The sequence below is a fragment of the Quercus lobata genome, chromosome 2 (genome assembly GCF_001633185.2).
Source record: "Quercus lobata isolate SW786 chromosome 2, ValleyOak3.0 Primary Assembly, whole genome shotgun sequence".
Lineage (NCBI taxonomy): Eukaryota > Viridiplantae > Streptophyta > Magnoliopsida > Fagales > Fagaceae > Quercus > Quercus lobata.
This window is the reverse complement of record NC_044905.1, coordinates 30139486-30155914: the sequence shown is the minus strand read 5'-3', so window position 1 is coordinate 30155914 and position 16429 is coordinate 30139486. Positions and strand designations below refer to the sequence as shown.

General features: G+C 32.3%; 1 protein-coding gene across 1 annotated transcript; it reads right to left on the bottom strand.

Moving 5' to 3' along the window:
* Nucleotides 1–1803: 1803 nt before the first annotated feature.
* On the bottom strand, nucleotides 1804–5241 carry LOC115975275 (phosphatidylinositol 4-kinase gamma 4-like). Its single transcript, XM_031095991.1, has 2 exons — nucleotides 3127–5241; nucleotides 1804–2683 (listed from the first exon to the last, which is right to left on the bottom strand). Exons 1-2 carry the CDS (start codon nucleotides 4477–4479, stop codon nucleotides 2309–2311), a joined length of 1728 nt encoding a protein of 575 aa, XP_030951851.1. The 5' UTR covers nucleotides 4480–5241; the 3' UTR covers nucleotides 1804–2308.
* Nucleotides 5242–16429: the final 11188 nt, after the last annotated feature.

Here is a 16429-nt window from a genome sequence, read left to right as displayed (position 1 = left end):
CCTTGTCCAACGCCCAACTTTTAGTTGTGATGTAACTTTGAAGAACATCTAGGGTGATATGACACTTTTACTGATCTCAGATCCTTGTTCCCGAGATATTTTTTCTCCTTGTACGTGTGTTGAACTTATCTCGTACTATCCTCATTTTTCTCTTTATACCATTCCCATTATAACCTCATTTTAGCCATTCTCGGATTAGTTAATGTCCTCGGATTGGGCCATAGGCCCAATTCGTACAGCCTTAATAGTACCTCCTGACTAACTGGCCCCCACAGCTAAGATTTTCAAATGAATAATCCAATTAATGACATCATTTCTATTGCTTTGTTTATTTCAACATTAACATTTTTTTTAAAATAAATTATTTTTTAAATGTATTTTTCAGAAAATTATCTTATTTTTCTATATTTGATAGCGATCTTAAAATGAGTTGGAAAATTATCTCTTGACTTCCCTTTTTAGCTTTGAGTGAGATAAAATTGTTTTTCAAAATTTTTTATCGGAAACTAACTCTATATCATATCAAGTTAAATAAAGGAAGTTAAGAGATAATTTTCTTTTAACTCATTTTTTAAACTATCAAATACAAGAAATGGCGCGATGGTCATTTCACAGATATTAGTGCTTGTGGGGTGTGAGGGGCAAGAATTAGAGTTCAAGTTTTTAGGAGAGAACTTCACACATATAGGGGCTATTTGGTTTTTATGTTTCCATCACTCATAACTCTATTTCCATCACACATAACTCAAAATAAGTGGAACCCACTCCAAGAAAGCTTGTTTGACTATGTTTTCTATCTTTTTTTCCATCACTCAATTCTCTAAGTTTTAAGTGATGAGTTATGGAAACTGAAAACACATTTTACGTATTTTCAAGTAATGGAAAACAGAGTTATGTGGTATTTTTGTAATTAATCCCACAACTTTTGAAATTTCAGCTATAGTGTTTGACTTTTTGGGTTTTTTTTTTTCTAATTTTTTTATTTTTTAAAACAACGCAACCAGCTACATATCTTGACTTTTTATTTTTATTTTTATTTTGAAACAAAGAGAGCGCCAAACGGGTGGGGTAGGGGAAGTTGGGGTATTTCAAGTGATGAGTAACGAGTTACGAAAATTGAGTGAAGAATGATAAATGTTGACAAAAAAAAAAAAAAAAAAAAAAACCAAACAACCTCATATATACTTAGATTAGGCTAAAGTAGAATTTCAATATTGTATTAAAAAAAGAAAAAGAAAAAGAAATGCAGAAAATTACCTTCATGTAAGGTTTTCATTGAAACAAACGGGAGTGTACATAAAAGGTGCTATAGAAGCAGTGATATAATGTGGGCACAGTAGTGTTCATATGCCAACAACTTCACCTACATTGGTTTCTTTTCACATTTCACCTTTAACGCCAAATGCAGCTGCTTTGCAAAGGAAAAACAAAAAAGAAAAGGAAAAAAAGAAGAGAACTTTCTATAATAATAAGAGTAATGCTACAACCTTATTATTTTACAATATTTTTACAAACTGTTCATGTGATAAATTCTTACCGGTTCTCATCCGGATCGACTGCTAAAATTATTTTTTTATTTATAATTAACTAGTCACCAAATTAAAAGTTTGTAAAAATTATTGTAAAATAGTTTGTGACTCTAGCATTTTTCTTAAAATTATACAATGAATATGCAAAAAAATGAGTAAAATACGCATATGACAAGGACTTTATACCTTCGGCTATACTTAGAAATTCAAACACACAGACCCCACACACATACTGACATGATTATAAGCTAGAATATGTAAGAAAGTCCGGCAATAAAAAGGAACTTGGGCACAATGTACACCAATTTATAAATATTAATAGATTCCGGTCAATATAATATGTTCTCCCTCCAATACACAGAAACAAACTCAGGCTTACAACAGTTGAAAGAAACACTTTATCTACCTTAAATGGCTATAAAAACTCACAACCACTTAAGCTGAGGCCAATTGATGAGCCTTCATGGTAGAAATCTAGATATTAGCATGTATGTACACATTAATTTAAGCTCCCATTAAAGCCCTGTAGTATCTCAGAAAATCCTGCCGAACACATCTTATTCACGACCTTAAAACTTCGATTCAACCTACTGATACAACCCCAGGTACCACCCGTTCACAAAAGTGGAAGAAAAACAAAAGCTTCAGCCCAATGTAGATAAACAAGAGAAGCCATCTGCATTTTGTACAATCTTCATCAGTCCATCCAAAAGTGGACCAGCCATTCAATCAATACATACATATATAATATATATGCCTTATAAATCAAAGTAAAATTATTATGCAAGCTTGTCAAGCTGGGAGTCCATGATTTGGGAGACTGCTTCAAGAAGCACAGCTTCACTCATGCCAGGGAGCAAGGAATCCTTGGCTTCACGAACAATCTCCTCAATCACAGATTCCTTTGTCAAATTTTCTCTGCACATGATGCTTCCAATGGCAAAGGGAGTGAGACCTCTCTCTACTCCTTTCTTCAGAAGCATGGTAGATACACGGAGTGTGCGGGCACACTCAAGTGGAATGTCCCATCCATAAAATTTCAGAAGTGCTATATCTTGTTCAGCATCTAGTGAATTTATGTAATCCACAGTGTCAGGAGAGTAAGGCTGACGGGCTTGCGGCCAGTAAAGCCAATCAAAGGTGCAATCTTCAAACTGCAAAGAGGGCAAATTAGCTTTATAAGTAAAGCCTGAATGATCTCAATTTTAGTGGCACACGATAACAGATTTGTTAACAATTGTCACATAACTACAAAATGCATCAATTGGCTCACATCTTTTGATTTCAACAAAACCTGCATCTCAAATTTGAGAAACTGCCCACAAATCATAACAAAAAATGAAACCACAAAGATATGCAATTTTGTCCACACGTGCTCTTGGTTCTGCTTACCACGAGAGTATGAATAAAATGGGGTCTAGCATGCACACAGTCTAAGAAGGCTTGACAGGAAATGGAAATTAAATTCTACAATCATGTGTATTCCAATAGATATCACTCACAAAATGAACGCATGCAGGTGAAAGCTTAACGGTGTTGGAATAATTTAACTTTTGATAAGGTAGAGAAGTGCAAAAAAGGAGATCGTGATACTTACAATCTCAGGCAAGCAGTAGCCATGATCAATTGGAATGAGAACAGTCTGACCATCCTCCCTTTTGCGGAACAATATGTTCCCAGCATGCCTATCTGCATTGGCCATTCTTATGTCAAGCACACTGATCTTGTGTACCTCATCCACAGGGAAAGACCCAGGACCAATGTCCTCGCAACTTCCATCGTTCTTCATGAACAATTGCAGTGAGCCAATTTTAACATTCTTTGATGTGCAATCATACCCTTCTGGATGATTAAATCCTTTGTGCAAGCAGCGGACCAAGGCTGTAGGAGGTACACCAGCAAAGCCTATCGCTTCACCTGATAGGATACGAGGCCCACTTCTTGGATGATCCAATACATAAGTTGCAACTTCTCTCAATGCTCCTTCTCCAACCTTTGTCCCCCTTTTCAAACCTTCTCCATTTGTTGACACAGGTAGACCCGTAGGATTATATACAGCCATAGGCTCCTCATCAATAGGCTTGAAAACGGAAACGTACTCTAGACCCAATGAATCTTGCATAAAATAAGCTCCTCCTGTGCCTTCAGAGGACCTGATGGGTTGATTGCCTCTCTCCAAACCATCAAATGTAGAGTTAATCATATCCCACATAAACGAGGGCAATTTGGCCTTGGGATTAATGGTAATCGGTTCCAAAGAGAAATCTCTAACCGGTGGCTCTCTTTTTACAACTTGAAGCTCCCCCGGTTGCTTTTCTCCTTGAACTCTTCCATCTCTCCTTTCATTTTCTGTTGCTGCCACAACCAAAAGTTCCAAATCTTTCTCAACAGGTTTAGCTCTAACTTTGGCAGATTTCTGAACCACCAAATGAATCACAGCATCATCGTTATTGCAAATATCATCGACGAGAACCTGGTCCTCGAGTCTCTTACCATTGCAGAAAAGTTCTTTATCCTCAAGATCAGCCAAACCTTTCTCTTTCTTCCAAATACGTTGCTTGATATACCCGACATTTCGATACCTATCAACTTGAAATTCAAACTCCTTTCCACAAATGGTCCTAACAGTGATCAACAGGAGATCAGAGAGCTTTAGAACCAAATGCAGAACATCCCCACCAGTGACACCATAGTCCTTGATGAGCGTATCATTCCTAGCCAATTCTCTACCTCCATAAACTAGCTTCTGCTTCTTCACTACAAACCCTTTACATGTCTGGATCCTAAGTTTCACTGATGATATTGAATCGGACTCCAACACCCGCATAGGAATCACAGATCCAGCAACAGTAAGGTATACAAGAATGGATCCTTCCCCGCTTCGATAATGCCCGGCAGAATTCACTGATTCTTTGCGAATCGGACTCAAAGCAACACCAGCAGCAGACATTGTGTTCAAATAACTTGAACCCCAACAAGAAACTCAGGACCCGTTTCTCGTTATCTAACTCCAATTACATTTTTCCGTTCGAAAAGCTGTACGAATCCATCAATATTTTCAGGCTCTTCAATCAAAATTTGATCAAAGAACCCCAACTTTCTAAAGAATACCCAAAAACGAAAACCACACAAAACTGTGAAAAACAATCTATACAAAATCACAGGAATCCCAGACCAAACAAACAAAATCTTTTCTGAAATTTTCAATAATATGAAAAACCCAGAACCCAAAACACAATGAAAATCAAACTCTTCAATCTCCCGGCTTCAAAGATGAAATCTTTGTAGTTGGCGTTCTAACATCTAACAAAGATTCAAGTCCCAAACCCCCTTAGAAACAAAACAAACCACAACACAACACAACACACAACTCTCTTTACTAAAAAGTGGGTAAAGAAGAGAAATGCGAAGGGAGAGACTGTGGATTCTGACGGGGAGAGAAAGAACCGAAGAGAAATGGGCTAAAAATGAGAGCTTAATAATAAAAAAATGGAACCGAACCAAAAAAAATTAAAAAGAAAGGGTGGTGGCGATTAATTGCCGAGGAACTGAACCGAGGTTTGGTTTTTCGCCAGATTTTCCGAGATTGTCGTGCGAGTCATCGGTTTCGATGACTCCGAGGTTTTCTCCGAGGTTTGCTGGTCCGATAAAAATGTCGCTTATGACAAAGAGAGAGAGAGAGAGAAAGAGAAACGGTATTGTAGCCGTTGGCTTTTATTTATAGAGGGTTTCGAAGGTTTGACCCAACGACTAAGACCGTGACCCAAAAAAGGAAAACGATGCCGTTTTATTTCTAACGGCTCTGATTTTTGTTTTTCCAGAAAATAGAGAAGCATTTTCAAGGAAACAAGGAGCGGACCTCCTCTATTCATATTGAAGACTTTTAGTCTTTTTTTAGTTACCAAAATGCCCTTTTCTGTTGTCGGTCTATAAACCCAAAAATATATGAGTGTGTTTTTTTTATATACGTTATATATACAACATTTTTACAATAAACTTTAAGTGACATATTATTATTGACGGTTATTAATAGGTGAAAAAGTATTTTCAATAATGTGTTTAAATTAAAACCAATAACAACTTACCATATTTGATTTGTTGTGAAAATATTGTGAATGTAGCACTTTTAACTTTTTTTTCCCCCTAATTCCAAAATTATAGGAAAATATATGGTCCAAATAGATAGTCTAAACTACTAAATAGATATGATCTCCACATTATGTGAAAAGTTTGAAACTTTTCTAAAAATATAAATTTAAATCCATAAAAAAAAAATCTAAATTTAAAGTTTTTTTTTTCTTAAATATAAATGTAAAATTTTTTGTCAGAAATTTTTATTTTTTGGGGTAATTTAAGGTTAACTATATATTATTCACTCATAAATTAACGGGTAAAGTCTCTGGTCATTAAATAAAAGATCTAAAAATAACAACAATTAAGCGATAGTTTCAAAATATTGTGACTAACAAGGTCGATCATGTATATTCTTTTTTGTTGTTCTATTATTTCAAAAAAAATGTTCTCAATAAATTATTAATTATCTCCTTAATTGACATAATTTTTTTAATGTAAAACAATATTAATTTGATCTTTTAACTATTGGCTATAATTTAATTTGTTCATTCGAGAGATATATATATATATATTTATATATATATATATATATATTTGTTGGGGGAGTATATATGACCACTTCAAATGAAATTGTTAAAATTTTAATGAAGGGAATACCAATGAAGGAATTGAGTTGAATTTGGAAGTTATAGGATCAAATTGAAACGAAATTAGTTGATGGGCTAAAAGGAAAATGCTAAAGTTATTATTACTACAAAATATTTACAAAATTAGTGACAATAAATGTAATTAGTGACACTTCAACAACATGATAAATAAATAGTTTATTATTTTTAGTGATTGGTAATGGTGACACATTAATTTGTGAAATTTATTTAATGAAATTTATAATATCCATACCATCACTAATCAAATTAAATTGCACCATAATTGAATGACCAAATTAGTAATTTTTATAATAAAAAAAATTGTTAACATGTGACATTATAACATGTTTTTTTTCATGGTCTCATGAGCTAAAAGAAAAAGAAGTTTCCCCTAAATTTTAGCTAGATGGAATAGCAAATGAAGTCTAGAAGGAATAGTCAATGAAGTTTAAGAGTATTGAAATTGTACTACATGAAATTAATTGTAATGTACACTAAGACATCAAACATATGAAATTAGAAAGCATACTAATCGCCGTAGATAAAGCCGATGGAAATAGTCTACCTTCAAATCAGTTTAATTGAAGCTTCTTCATTTTTAGTTACATAACTTTTTAATAAGTCACGTGACTTATTTAAATAATTTACGTAAATAATATTTTATAAATCACTCTACAGTGAGTTGTAAGAGATTTAGTCAGTTGGGAAAATACTTGTACATAGCCAATATATGCTATGCAACTCCTAAAAAAATAGTACAGCTAATTTTCAATGTGTAGTTGACACTTGACAATGAGTCACTCCTCTTATTGGATAAAATAGAATAAATTTGCTTTTCTATTTAGTTGGTTGAAAATGAGTTAACTTAATTTGATGGCAAGAATCTCGGGTAGGGTAATTTAGTAAAAACGGAAGCAGATATTTCAGTTGGGTTTGCTTGTCAGACCTGCCACGTGGTACAATATTAATTGTTTGAGTGAAAGGTTGGATTTGAATGACGAATCTAGTGAAAGTGTGAAACTAAAATTATGTGGCTCATCAACTCTCTCACTCAATAATCTAACAAAAAACACAATAACAACAAAATGGTATTTAAAAAAAAAAACACACACACACAATAACAATCAACTATATTAAGCTTAATTTTGTTGGTTCAGATATTTCTTATTTTTTATATATATTATATTACATTCTAAATCATCTAATTTTAAAATTTTCAAGATAAATTTTGACTGAGTCCATTTTGTCCCTTAAATAGAATCAGTACGTTATTTTATTCTATCAGCTGATAAATTAGCCATAACAAGATAAAAACAAGTTTGAAGGAATATCCTTCTTTCAAATTGACAAAGATAAATAAAGTTTTGCACTCCTGGCTAGCATGTGCTACATTGTTATTGCATTACCTTGTAGATAAACATGAGAGAAATAATAACTCTATAAAGAGATTACATAAAATAGAATCAAATATGAAAAATCAAAATGAAAATTTTAAAATGTTGAGAGTCAAAATAAAAACAATCCTAAATGTTAAATGTTAAAAGTGTGCTTTAGTCTTAAATCAAAGTTGAAACTTAAATGGTATTCATTCATGCCATGGCTTTGTGAATATTGGAGCATGTAATTTGTTTTGAGATGAGTATGAAAAATCATGAAGAGTAATGTTAGGCCTATTACATATTTTATTAAATAAGTCTTACAAATTTATATGTTACCGATCGCATAAAGTTATTAGGGTCAAGAGCCTTATGACTCAACTACCATTTCTTGATATTTTTCAATAAAAAAATTTAGAGTTCAAATTCTCTCCTCTAATTATCGAATTATCAACAAAAAAAGAAGAAGAAGAATAATGATGGGAAAATAACAAATATATTAGTTTGTAATACTATTCATTAAATTTGTAGTATTCTTATCACTCAAAGCAATATAAACATTTACTTATTGTAGTTTTTATTTTATTTTTATGGGATTTATTAATTATATTTTTTATGGAACATCAATCAAATTCGTAATCACATTAGTTGGTAATGTTTTGAAGTAAAAATGGTAGAAACTTAAGAAATTTTATAATCATGAATGCAGCTTTTAAGGACAAAATGGGCATTTGTTTTTTTCGGGCAAATTAATTAGTTTTATACCCTTTTTTTTCAAACTAAGTAGGGAAATGCCCCTTTTTTAAAACTCGATTTATGATAAATCGAGTTAGGCCCTATAATGGCGTTTTAATGAGCTTATAGTGACGTTTTTAAGACCTATAGTGACGTTTTTTAACTCGACCTCAATGAAATCGAGTTATAGGTAAAAAAATTACCTATAACTCGATTTCATTGAGGTCGAGTTAAAAAACGTTACTATAGGCTCATTAAAACGCCACTATAGGGCTTCAGAATTTTTTTTTTTCTAACTCGATTTATCATAAATCGAGTTTTAAAAGAAGAATATTTCCCTAATTAGTTTGGAAAATAGGGTATAAAGCTAATTAATTTGCCCGAAAAGAGCAAAAGCCCATTTTGTCCCAACTTTTAATATTAAAAATGCAGACGTTGCAGGGAGCCTCCATATGGGTTGTAGTTGTACACTAGCTCAAGCACATACAGTCTTACACAGTTCTATTTGTCGTAGCATGAATCAAAAGCCATTTAATAGATTCTTTTTACTTATTTTTAATTGGCTACATTCATGTACAAACAAATTTTTAAAGGGTCTGAATTTTCAATAATTGCTATACACGTGCACATCCACACACGAGCTTCTATTATTAAGTTGCAACTTCTATTATTAAGTTAAGGAATTTAATTTTTTCTCTCTTTCGGTTAGTGAAAGCAAATCTATTGGCTGTGATTCACAGCAAAAGAGGAGGGTTGTTGGGGTCAGTATTAATTAAGATAAATTATACATATAAATTGAATTATGAAGCATCTTTTTTTAGGTTCATTCCCCTTTAATTTCTTTGTTTTTATTATATAACCTTTTTTTGGGTACAAAGGCCTAGTTAATCGCCGGGGCACCAGAAAAGGGTCCCGAATCCATAATTCAAATCTCCAAAAGCACTCAGCAAATTATGAACTGTACCCTTTTGTGAAAAAAAAAAAAACATTGAAGCTAATTTTATAATTTAGAGTGGGAGTAAGATAATGAACAATAGGCACCGCAAATTAAATTATTACAAGTTGGGGTGTAATTATATCAGCCATTTGCTTAATGATGTCTCCACAAATTTATCTATTTAATTATTGAAAAAAGTTAACAGATATTTTAAGAATATTGGTTTAAAAAATATTTTTAAAAACTTATATTATAAGAAAAAAATTAATTTTTTTAATAGTTTTTTATTGCTACTGATGGCTTTTTATATTTTTAATAAAAGTAGTGTCAATTTTTTTTTTAAATAATTTATTAATAATTGAACTAAAAAGACCCGTTAACCGAACGCTTAATTATTTTTATTCCGTGCGTATTACTTGGGTTTACATTTTTGCAAGGAAAGTTTCTCAAAAGAATTTCTAGAGAGAGTAGATGCAGTGAACGTGGGTTTCAAGTTCTAAAAACTTCTAAAGTACTATCAATTTTGAGGTTGGCTTTGAAATAAGCAACAAGAAATTAAAAGATGGGTTGGGTTTCCACTTTCCATAACTTTGGTAACTGTACTTTGCATTATTATGTCCTATCATGCATTTGAAAAGGTTAGATAGGTGGACCTAAGGTCTATTATGAGTTTTCCTTTAGTGGTTACATTATGAACGTTGAAGATAAAGGTTGGTTTTTATTTTTTGGTGAAAGAAAATGTTGATTTGTTAATAAAAAAAGGTACCCAAAAAAAAAAGAAAAAAAAAAAGGATGAAGTGCTTTCATGGGCACTAATGCACTGTCATGATTCTTCATGTGGCCATGGGGGCCTTAGATCCCATATCTCTATTCTTAGAAATATTATAACTCAAAAATAATAATAATAATAATAATAACAACATATACATGGACGGAGCTGTTATTGGACTAGGGGCAATGGCCCCCCAAATTTTTTATTTTTAAAAAAATATTACTATATTAATAGGTACTAATTTTAGCAATTTTGTTCAATAAAATTATATTTTGCCCCTCTTAATTAGGCCATCAATTCTTTTGAGAGTAATGTTATAGCCAAAAATGTTTTTACAACATTTATACAAACTATTGAGGTAGCAAATTCATATTGGTTTGTACACTTGCATCACTTTTTAGTTATCAATAACCACTTACCACATTAGCAATTTGTAAAAAATTTGTAGTTTTAACATTTTTCACTTTTTAAAGGACATAAAAAATTAATAGATTAAATTTAAAACAAAATATACAAGCCAAAAAAAATTAGCCCAACAACAAAAATTACCAATAATAAAACTAAAAAAATTAAGTCTAATCAATCTATTTTACCACGAACAAACAACTTGGCCATTTAAAAAATTATAAACAAAAATCCTTAATAGTAAAGCAGCAGACTCAAAGGTCGGAGCAGCAGAGTCGCCCCCTTACCTCCAAATCCTGACTTCGTCCCTGAACATATAAACACCATTTACAATTCAACAAATCTGTCACTTTTCATGTTACGTTAACCACGTTATAAAGCTCTAAGAAAGACACCAATTAATAGTTAAGAAAGTGACATTTACTAACGTGTTAAAGTGTTAATTTATATCGATGCAATTAGTCAATTACACGTTACCTCTCTTTTTTCTCTTTGACAGTAGTAGGTACGTTACTTCTCATTTGACTATAAATATTCCACATATATATTATTAATAATATGTTTCTTAGATATTGTAACTTCTATGCTTTTTTAAATAGCAACCTAATTGACTTGAATCACTTGATTACATTTTAAGTCATAAAATTGTCCCATTATTTTGCTGATTGCATAAGCATATACATGAAGGTATTTGTAGGGGCCGGTTAATCAATAATTATTAAAATCGTGTTAACTGGGCCTGTGGTCCATCCGAGGACGTAAAACTGTCCGAAGAGGTCCATATTAGGTTATAAGGGTAACCAAATAAAAAGAAAAGTAGATATCATGTGAGGTGAGTTCAATATTCGTCCGAGGACAAAATCCTTCTCGGTAATATGTGTCCGAGGATGACCTGAACGCCATATTGTTACAAACACACTTCAGAGCTACATTACCACTAAAAGTGAGATATGGGACCAAGGGTTAGAAAGAAAAGGTAAACAAATATCTTTAACAACAGCTGCCTCCGCATTAATTGCCTCTCAACCAATTCTCTGGCCGCATTAATGTGGAGGTAATGCCTGAACAGTGATGAAGTAGCCTTACAACTGCTGGTTGGAGGTTCCAGAAGGTGTTGGATGGGACAGGAAGGGATCCCCCGAACCCAACCTATACGTGTGTGGTGAAGATGACACCAAGAGAGCAGTATATAACATGGAAGAATGCATTGAGAAAAAGATCGGAACTTCAAAACGAGTAGTATTTAGAAGAAAACCTTATGAAATAAAGAACTTAACTTGTTTCAAGGAGAAATTGATTGTTATATTGGTGTTAATCCATCTATAAACATTAAGTTTAATCATTTCTCTTTTGGAGTTAATCTAGTTCTTTGACATCCATGCTCTACAAATTTATTGTTTGGACTTTTAACGTTTAAACCCAATATGAATTTGAGATCGTTACAAATTGAGTCCTTACAGTATTATATAGTATTATATATTCTTATACAATCAGCAAAATAATGGGACTATTATATGACAAAATATTACCCCTTTATTCATGTTTAGTTTTTATTTATTTTATTTTATTGTTTTTAATAATTTAAGTCAAGAAATACGTGCATGGCATTCATATCAAAACAATCTAATAACCAGTTTTTTTTAATAAAAAAAAAAAAACTTATTTGTGACTTGATGACACAAAAGATTATTTTATTTATTGATGGAAAAGAGATTATTATATGGGTAGAAGAAGCTCCTTTTTTTTGAGACCAGGTAGAACAGGCTCCTTGAATGGTCGTTACTCGTTAGTCAGAAAAATACCGTTATGGTCGGCAAGACAGTTGCAAACGTTTCAATCTCTGATAGGGGGACAAGATTAAATTAAATAGGTATATTCCCATCGTAGTGTATGCTTTTTTTTTTTTCCTTTTTAATTTCAAATTAAAGCATATGGATTTGGACGGTGCGAACTGAAAAGGACTATTAATAATGGAATAAATTTACGAGCGGCTCATATTTAAAGGTAGAAGACCTTTTGTGTTTTGGACAGAAAATGATAGACTACTTTTTTTTGAGTCGGACACACCCAATCCACACTTTTTAAATTCATGGCATACTTAGTGATTAGATTACAAGACTGATATATGGGACAATTATTAATAATTAGTGAAAAAAAAAATTTTGGTTCACCAATCACAAATTGATATATAACCTTGTTGTAGATTTAGGTGTGTTGTTGTCAAAAAAAAAAAAAAAAAAGGTGTCATTAGAGTTTTTCTGATGAATTTTAGCTTACAAATTTATGCAATAATAAGTATGATTGGTATGCTCCAATTACCTAATAAATGAAAGTTTGAATTTTTTTTTTTAGTGTCAAGAAACTTGTAGCTCAATTGGTACTTTCGGTATTTTTAATGAAAACATGTACAGTTCAAATCCTCTTATTTTCAACTATCGAATTATCAAAATTTAAAAATAAAAATAAAAAACAAAAATGAAAATGAAAATATCTATCTGAAGAGAAAAAAAAAGTACAAAAAAAAAAATTGTTATATTTCAAAAGTGTCATGATGTGGTATATTTTTATTTAGACAAAATTTAGTTACAAAATTAGTTGTAACTTAAGACTACAACCTTACTTAATAAAATAAATATTATTACATATTTTGAAAATCTAATTGTTGAATTACATGTTCTTTACGTTTTTAATACATATATCAATTTTTTGTCAATTGGATATTATTTACTATGTAATCTATAAATTTATATTTTCTGCATAATTTTAAATTACAAAAACTTGCAATTTAAACAATTTATTTATGACATAGTTATTGATCTTTAATTTTCTAGAAACTTTGCAAGTATGGAGGGTATAAGAATATGATGTAATCCAATGATTGATTTGTCAAAATTCATATTTAATAAAAAGATATTGAGTAAGGTTGTAGTTTTAGATTACAACCAATTTTATTGCTAAACTTTGTCCTTTTTATTTTTAGTAAAAATATTTATAAGATTTGAAAATAATTTAGGGTCATCACTAGCCTTGTCTCTTTTTCCATAATTTTTTTTCCCGCTCAAATGCACTTGGAATAAATTTTTCTTATTTGCTTATGTGAGTGCTTTATTTATATTATTCCTTTGTTTGAGAATAAGTAGATTTGTTTATATTGGTCAGGTGGGATGTCTTAACACATTAATACTTAGTAACTTAGCCCCCCAACTCTAGATTTTGGAATGTAGATTAGGTCTTTTCTGTGTAATTTCCTTTTACTTACTTTAGATTATAACTAGGAAACTAACTTTTACTTACTTTAGATTATAACTAGGAAACTAAGTGTCCATTTAGGAATAGTTTATTTAATTGAAACTGAAAATTTTTTGCTGAAAGTACTGTAAATAAAGGTAAAAATTAATTGAAATAGTACAGTGGGACTCATGAATAGTACAAAAAAGTGCAGCGAGACCTATGAATAGTACCAAAAAGTGTAGTAAGACTCATAAATAGTAGCAAAAAAAAAAAAAAAACTAAATAATAAAATAAGCTAGCTTTTTAAGTAATGCCAAATGCAATCTAAACCTTATACTTTTTGTTGGTGCAAACACAATAATAATGGAAATAATACACAAAGAGAAACTGAATAGTACTTCTGAATATTATTAATATAAAGAAAGGAAATACACAACACTATTTGGACTGAGGCGCGGCACTCGCTGTCTTTAAGGAGATTCAAGCCCTTGGTTGGCTAACTCTTGTAACCGGTGCAGACCTTCTCTGACTTGTCTCCCCCAGGATACAACAGCCCAACAAATGTTGTATGGCTAGAACAACCTCTGCACAAAGTGTTCAAGCCCAAAACTCCACCAGAAAGAACACCCTTCCTTGCCAATAATCTCTCTATTTTTTTTAGTGTGTATTGTGAATTGCAGTAACTTGGATTGGGTCTGAATGAGTCTATTTATAGGCTCAATGGGCCTTACGAAATTACTACCCAATTTATTCTAATTAATTAGGTCCAATTATTCTGATGTAATGGGTGTTACAAGATTAATTGTTGGATATTAATCTGATGGGCTGGAGTTACACTATTAATGGTGAGATGAGGAGTTTCTGAAGAATGAATAGGGCTGGGGTTACACAATTAATGGTGAGATGAGGAGTTTCTGAAGAATGAATAGGCCCAAACGGATAGTCCATTAAGTGGGTTAATGGCTCTTCATTGTCCATACGGATAGTCCATTAAGTGGGTTAATGGCTCTTCATTGTCCATAATAAAAATGGAGTATTAATTCGGGCCATTTACTCACCAACGGATATGGTAATTATTCTGAATGGACTGTTAAGTAGGAGGATCCAAGGGGCTGATTCATTTCCATTTTTGATACCTCCACTCTTCACCTCCCCCTTGCGCACGTATCTAGCCCAATATCTGAGACAATTCATGTTAGCCCATTAATCACCACAATTAAAAAGAATAAAAAAGTCTCTCTCCTTTTCAATGTGGGATTAAACATTTTTCACAACTCTTCATCTTCCATATTCACTCCACATCTTTACATTTATTTTATAACATTTACTCATTTTAATTATTTAATATTAAAATATTCCAACAATCCCCCACTCATTTTAATATTAAATTTTAGTTAAAGAGAGATTACCAGGCAAAGATGGGTCACTATGCATCATGAAGGTGTGCTCTGCATTGAACCTTCACTTAGTAAAACAGCGATCTCAACTCCAGAGTCGTAGTGGTCTCCGACTTGAACTAGGACTGCTTTAGGGAAATTAAACATCACTGCTTACACATAACAACCTAGGTGTTGACATGAGCTTTTATAGCTAGCACTTTACGGCCATGTGCTGATCCCAGTTTCATGGGTGTATTTGAGATTAAGTCCAAATCTCATAGGGAGCGGCCCCACCCCCACACTCACATAGGTGAAATTTGTCAAGGGTGCTCCTGCAATTCTGACACCCCACTCATACGAGCTACAAATTTCATTAAGAGTTTTTTACTCAACCTCTCCACATTACAGGATAAATGCACTTACATCATAGGGATGAACAATTAAAAAATTATTTACAGAATAAATAATTTAAAAAAAAAAATAGTGCATTTCTTACGACCATCATATGATTCGTTTTTCCCATTGAACCCAATTCTCAGGATCTCTGGTCCTTGGGTTGGGTATCCTCATACATGGCTCATGATTCTATGGACTTTAGTCCCATCCCCCTCGATGTATTCCAGACTCTATCTTTTGCCAAGGCCTTGGTAAATGGATCTGCAAGATTATCATTAGATTTAATATAATCCACAGTTATGATGCCACTACTCAAATAAGATCGCACGGTACTGTGCTTTCTTCTTATAGGTCTGGATTTACCGTTGTAGTAACGGTTTTTAACTCTACCAATTGTGGCAGTGCTATCACAATGAATTAATATAGGTGGAATTGGCTTTTCCCAAAAGGGAATTTCATATAACAAATCTTTGAGCCAATTTGCCTCTTCACTAGCTGAAACTAATGCTATTAATTCAGCTTCCATTGTTGAATTAGCAATTATTGTTTGCTTTTTAGATTTCCAACAAATAGCACCACTACCTAAGGTAAAAATATAACCAGTGGTAGAGAGAGAATCACCTGACAAAGTATTCCAATCGGCATCACTAAAAGCTTCAATCACAGCAGGGTACTTTTTATAAAATAAGCCATAGTTTTTGGTACCAATTAAATATTTTATAACTCGCTCAATAGCTAGCCAATGATCTTTACTAGGTTTGCTAGTAAATCTGCTAAGCACTCCTACTGCATATGCAATGTCAGGTCTAGTACAATCTGTAGCATAACGCAAACTACCAATGATACTAGCATAATCCTTTTGATTAAAAATCTCATTATCATTATTCACAGGAAATAAATGAACACTAGAATCAAAAGGAGTAGCTACACTTTTGTGATCATGAAAAT

Coding starts and splice junctions, on each gene's coding strand:
- LOC115975275 (XM_031095991.1), bottom strand. CDS start 4,479: ATGTCTGCTGCTGGTGTTGCTTTGAGTCCGATTCGCAAAGAATCAGTG. Junction 2,684..3,126: donor GCTACTGCTTGCCTGAGATT/GTAAGTATCACG, acceptor CCCTCTTTGCAG/TTTGAAGATTGCACCTTTGA.